The 6234-nt window shown below is 43.5% G+C and overlaps 1 protein-coding gene across 2 annotated transcripts; it reads left to right on the top strand.

Moving 5' to 3' along the window:
• The first annotated feature begins 894 nt into the window (after positions 1-894).
• On the top strand, positions 895-6234 carry LOC115074127 (somatotropin-like). Of its 2 annotated transcripts, none has more exons than XM_029573312.1 (4): positions 895-1157; positions 3685-3801; positions 5333-5494; positions 5845-6234. In XM_029573312.1, the coding sequence occupies exons 1-4, from the start codon at positions 963-965 to the stop codon at positions 6043-6045; spliced, it is 675 nt and encodes a 224-aa protein (XP_029429172.1). In that variant the 5' UTR covers positions 895-962; the 3' UTR covers positions 6046-6234. The 2 variants fall into 2 exon arrangements, with proteins under 2 accessions (XP_029429172.1, XP_029429173.1); XM_029573313.1 differs by lacking the exon at positions 895-1157 and adding an exon at positions 1876-1921.

The raw sequence follows: 6234 nt of genomic DNA, 5'->3' as shown, positions 1-6234 counted from the left end.
CAGCGGCATCCTGAAGAGATACAAAGGAGGAGTAAGGTTTGGCTCCTGCCTCAGGTCAGGCACATCACTTCAGATCTGTTTAGCATAGTCAAGTCCTGACCGAAACAATGATCACAATAATTGAACATGCTGCTGTGGTATCACTCAGGCTGAAATCTCAGCAATCAGGTAAAAGTTCTCAGGGGAAAGCCATGCCTGATCTGTAGTACAGATAAGTCATGAGAGGAGAGTTTGAAAAGAGCATGATGGAAGGAGCCACTCTTTGGCAAATAGCACAGCAATACAGAAACATCCGAGCTTTTCTTAGAGCTCATTATACTATAACACAAATCTGATACTCTACCACCTGGTTAGGGTCAACAGATGTCTTCAGGTAGCCTGTCTCACTGTATGCAATTTGGGGTTCTGATTATATTAAGAGAAAATCTACAAAAACATATGCAATGGGATAACAGCATAAAACTAGGAGTCTAAATAGGTTCTGATGATTACACAGTAGCTTTGCTGTTTCTCCATATGCTAGATTCTGACCTTAGTTTCTGGTGATCCTTTGGATTAGGTGACCTCTTCCAATAAACAAACCCAACAGATATGATTTTAGACTAGGGGTGCCTGATGGCATGATCCAGTCCTGGTTTTATCCTATTGCATGTACAGAGCTGAGTAAGAAAAGCATGATTATAATCTCCATGCATACAGTGAGATAAAAACCGGGACTGGCTCAGACCATCAGAAGCAGCAAGGAGTCATCTGAAATCCCAGTGCATAAATCTGTGTTAAAACTGGTTTCAATGAGCACTGCTGAGGAGGGAAGGTCAAACACACAGAGCGGCCATGGAAAGGGCCCCTTGTTCTGCTTCTGGCTGCATCCCACTAGTGTAGAAATACAACAGCTCAAGATTTAATGGAAAAAGGGAGCTTCAGCCAGGCCTTGACCACCCAAACTGGCAGGCAACCAAGGTATGTCAGAATGCAAAATTCCCATATTTTCCTTTACAGGTCTTCGCTTGTGTGCTCTGCTCCTGGCTGCCATGTGCCTGCTGCATCCTCAGGAAATGGCTGCATTCCCTGCCATGCCTCTCTCTACTCTCTTTGCAAATGCAGTGCTGAGAGCCCAGCACCTGCACCTCCTTGCTGCTGACACAGTCAAAGAATTTGTGAGTATCAAATCAGACCTCGCCATAGCTCCTTACTGCATTGCACATGTTGACTCCACCTTCATATGGCCAGCTCAGCCAACAGCCTCATTTTCCCAAAGCAGAAATAAATGTCAGCAAACAAGATGTAGCTGATCTCTCTTTATTGAGCTACCCTAATATATTTGTGACTAGCTCTGCTTCCTTTATCAAGTCAGTGCAAAATGGAGGAGGGAGGCTGTGTATTAACATACAAGAAAACTGTAGGTTGGATTACCCCATTGGTGCTGGTCAAACATCTTAATTCTTTGGTAGTTTTGAAAGGTCCTATCGATCCCAATCAAAGAGACCATAACCCCTGATGCAAAACAGGAGTTAGCATGTCCAAATCACGCCCATAGCTAATAGTACACATCACATGTAAATTCACATTAATGAGCACTCTTTCCCCCCCCCCCCCACCCATGCAAAAAAAAAAAAAAAAAGTGCACCTGAGGCACACATTTTTACTCTCCAAAATTAACACCTGCCCCATGCAGGTGTGTGGAGGAGCCCAAAAAGGGTACAGAAAAGCAGAAAATACTGCTCTTCTGTACAGCCTCAGACTTAATATCATGGTGATATTATGTCAGAGGGCACTTATTAATTTATTCACTCCTTCACTTATTGCCAATTGGTCCGTATACTGTCACGGCAGTGAAAAGGGCCAATTGGGAACAGCCCTGCTGGAGGAGGGGCTCCAGCAGGGGCGAGCAGATTTGCAGTCTGGCAAGGGCGGTTTTATGGTAAGGACCTCGATTCCCAAATTCAGATACTGGACTGCCAGAATCAACCCAGACCTTGGGGAGAGGGAGCTTAAATCAGGTCAGCCGCTGGGCATGCAGCCCTGTCTTCTATGTGCCTGATGCCAAGGACATGCTAGGGACACACAACTTTCCCTAGCACATCCTTTTTAGCATGGCAAGTCATTTAAATATGACATCAGGTGTGCACGCATTAGGAAAGCAGGCGCTCAAGCAGCTTGATTGTCAGATCCTAGAGCTGTTAATTCAGTTTTTTTTTCAGTCTCCCTCAATTTTGTCACCTCTGCCTAAATATATCAACCCCGAGCAACCCATCCTCTTATTTTACAATTTTAAAAACCAAACACTCATGCTGTAAGCCAGTCTACAATTTACTTGTACATGTTCAGACCTCGACTGACCAGTTTCAGACAACAATGGCAATAAGTACTGAAGTTCCGTCTAGTCTAGCTAAGTTTACTTCCTGTTGTAATGCTATAGACCCAGCTAATCTTTGGATTTTTCTTCACTTTGTTCTAACCAAGGCTCCTCTGTATTTTTTCAAATGTTAAGAAATTCTGTTACTATTTGTTTCATGCTAAGGGAAGGCAGGTGCAGGCTTATGTATGTAACTATGTAAACCACTACAATCAATTCTGGAGGTGGTAGTACCTTAAAAACCTTTTATAATAAATACATACATTTAATTTTGTGGGGGGTTTTTTGGTTGGGGTGCCACTCAAATTTTGTTTTGGGAAATAGTTTGTGCTATTTTTTGAAACAAAAGAAATGAAATACAAATCCACATTGCAGCGGTTAGGACCTCCAGAACTGGACAATACTCCAGTTGCTTTCACCCATAACCAACAGAAAGATATTACATCTTTTTACTATTGGTTATGCCTTTCCCTATGCACTCTAGCATTGATCCTGCTTGTTATACTGTTTCCACTACCTTCTGACCATTAGATATGGTTTCAGAAGATCCATGGATTTTTTTTCCCCCTAGAGAGACCTACTTTAGATTCTAACAAGTAGGAGGAGCAAAAGTCTACCTCGCCTCATATCTCTAGAGCCAATGTATTTCTAATGACAAGTTTGCTCCCAAGCCCCCCCCCCCCCACGAGAACTCAAGTTTGAAAACTAAAAAGGGCTAATGTCCCCCCAATGAGCTAGCTCCACATCAAGTTTGGTTGAGCTACATCCAACCATTCAATAGCTGAAACCTCAAAATACACATACATCAGTATGATCTGATATGCCTCTTCCTATCAACGCAAGGCTAGAAATAAAAAAGAAAAACAAAAACCACACCAGGCAGGGGGTTCCTCATCCTTCCTGTAGTACTCACAGCAAACCAGAAGTCTGCAGCCAGCATGAGGTGCTTGTTTGCTTTTTTTTTTTTTTTTTTTTTAAAGAGGGTAATAACATCTTATAGAAATATATATGGAATTACTTACTTTCAGGGACTCCTAACCCAGGTTTTGGGTAGTTTTTGGGCTGTAGTTCACAAATATTCACATTTTCCCCTATCAAACTTCAGTAGATGCTGCCAGCTGCATGACTTTTTCTGTAGGTTTACATTACAGGCAACTAGGCTGACCTACATCTTGCCAGCAGGTCTTGCTGAATTTGCCTTGCCAATGGTGAGGGCCTCAGAGTGCTCTGTACCCCACCCACACTGTTGGCTCACGCCCCTATATGCCAGCAAGGCTTACATTTTAATGGTATGAATTAGCCAATCTGCTATTTGTTTTCCTTCTCAGGAGCGTACATACATTCCAGATGAGCAGAGACATTCCAACAAAAACTCACAGTCTGCATTCTGTTACTCGGAGACCATCCCTGCTCCCACCGGGAAAGATGATGCCCAGCAAAGATCAGTAAGTAGGGTGGTTCTTTACCTCAAACTCTGAGTGCCACCAAATCCCAACGTGATATAGGGTCACCAGATGACACAAGGCCATAAGGGTCAGGCTGAGCCAGTCCTGGTTTCCTCTCATAGCTCTGGGCTTGGTGTTCTAGTTTCTTTGAAAGGTAGTACTTGAGCTGGCTTGGGGGCTCAATAGCAGTGCTGTGTGCAAAGCCCTGGCCTACCTTTTGGTGCTTGGGCTGAGGAAGCAACAGCGGCACCTAGTGGCCAGACTCTAGGCACAAATGCACCAGTTTAGGGAGGAAATCTCAGTCTGTGCCCCCTTCCCAAGAACCATCACTGCAGTGCCTCAGGTAAGTGGGAGGTTACCAATAGGGGTGGAGGACATTCCTCCCCCATCCCTAAATAGCTGCAAATGAAGGCTCATGGGGATGTAGCCAAATGGACTACAGAGCCGAATGAGCAGCTGAACTAAAGAAAACCCAATTAAAAAAAAAAAAAAGTACTGCAAGTCAAACTGGCTCAGCCTGGCCCAGATGGCTCTATAGTAACCTTATCAAATCTTAGCTTTCCTGGTATCCAGTGCATTTTATTACAATTGTGTTCACAGGGATTCCTGGATGTCATCTCTTGAACAGGGACTCTCTCTTCCCATTCCTTTAAGAGCTATTCAGGGAAACCAGTTTACTTTTTTTTTTTGGCATTTATAGTTACATTAAAGGTGGTACAACTTTAATGAAATTATACAAATTTTTCCTCCTATGCATACTACCTGAGCTTAGCAACTATTTAAAGATGAGCCAAAAGAGCCTTCAGGGCCAGGCTGAACAGTTTTGCCCCCACTGTCTCTATTCTAGCCTTAGCACAGGCCTTCTCAAACTTGCCTTGATGATATCACCACCAGTTGTATTTTCAAATATCCACACTGACTGTGCCTGAGATAAACTGAAATAGATTACACAGTGGAGTAGCAGGCTAAGGGGTAGTGCAGCAGGCTGCAAAACAAGGAAGCCAGCATTCAAATCCTGCCAGACCTTGGGAAAGTCACTTCACCCTCCCTTGGCACAGGTACAAACTAACAGCTTGATTTACTAAAGCTTTTCTCCATGCTGTGTCCATGGGAAAATGCTTAAAAAATGAAGCCCTTACACTATGAGCCCTCTCCAGCAGGAAACAGCTCCTGTAGCTTTAATGTAGTTCACTTTAAGCTCAACCTTAAAAAGCAAGTAATTAAATTTGTTCTACTTTCTAGGACAGGACATGTTTTACCTAAGAACATGCTTGGCTTTCAGCTAGAACAGGGTTTGGTTATGAAATATGGGGCTTTTCTATCGATGCAGACTCATTAACACCCTGTCACCCCCAAAATATGCTTGCAGTAAAGCTCAGGCACCCAACATGCCTACCTCTTCTCATCATTGTGCCATAGCTTTAGGCCTGTGTAAAGACCACATTGGGGTCTGTTGAAATTGAACTGTCTGCACCTGCCAAATGATGGCCATGTCTGAGCAGTCTTCACATACTTGTGTTATCTCTTTCAGGACATGGAGCTACTGCGATTCTCTTTGACCCTGATCCAGTCCTGGTTAAACCCACTGCAAATTCTCAGCAGGGCATTTGCCAACACACTGGTCTTTGGCACCTCTGACAGAGTCTATGAAAAACTAAAGGACTTAGAAGAAGGAATCCAGGCTCTAATGAGGGTAAGTAGAAGAAACATATCCATACAGTTAGAGGGAGACTGCTCTGGCCCACCAACGGTCTACCTATTCACAACTTACAGCACTTCTTGCTTAGCCTTGTACGTTTAGCCTATAACACCTGTGGCTCACCTCACAAGTTCACAGCCTGCAGTGGGTCATAGTTTGCTGCGTTAGCAGTTTCCTAGGCTAACCGCATCATCAGCTCAACACAACACTAAAGTTCAGGTGGCCAAGAGATGCAGTGCTCCTGCATGTATTAAGGTCCGTGGATTCTACAGGTGCACAATTGTTTCTGGAAGGGACAATCACAAAAGCCTCCTCTCTCTAATTTTCCCATGCTCCTTTTTCAGGAACTCGATGATGGAAACTCCAGGGGCTCATCGCTCTTGAGACTCACTTATGAAAAGTTTGATGTAAACTTTCACAGTGAGGACGCTCTGTTTAAGAATTATGGGCTGCTATCTTGCTTCAAGAAGGACATGCACAAGGTGGAGACATACCTGAAGGTAACCAAGTGCAGACGTTTCGTGGAGAGTAACTGCACCATCTAACCAAGATCAGCCCTTGGCCATTAAGATTTGTTTTGAGATATAGGAACTAAAAGGATAACGACATTCTGGCTTCTGTGGTTGAAGCTTCACTTGTTTGATTACATATATATAACAGTAGAGGCATGCAGCATAGCTGCTACTTAGAGAAAGAAGAAAAAAAGTTAGATGAGATGAAATCTTCATATAATT

Source organism: Rhinatrema bivittatum, chromosome 12 (assembly GCF_901001135.1).
Source record: "Rhinatrema bivittatum chromosome 12, aRhiBiv1.1, whole genome shotgun sequence".
Taxonomy (NCBI): domain Eukaryota; kingdom Metazoa; phylum Chordata; class Amphibia; order Gymnophiona; family Rhinatrematidae; genus Rhinatrema; species Rhinatrema bivittatum.
The sequence above is the reverse complement of the archived record's forward strand: the minus strand, read 5'-3'. Positions and strand labels throughout refer to the sequence as shown.

What these genes read in the sequence shown, in the direction of transcription:
- LOC115074127 (XM_029573312.1), top strand. Translation starts at nt 963, where the DNA reads ATGTCAGAATGCAAAATTCCCATATTTTCCTTTACAGGTCTTCGCTTG. An exon ending in CTGACACAGTCAAAGAATTT is followed by an intron (nt 1,158 to 3,684) that starts GTGAGTATCAAA and finishes TTTCCTTCTCAG; the next exon opens with GAGCGTACATACATTCCAGA. An exon ending in GAATCCAGGCTCTAATGAGG is followed by an intron (nt 5,495 to 5,844) that starts GTAAGTAGAAGA and finishes CTCCTTTTTCAG; the next exon opens with GAACTCGATGATGGAAACTC.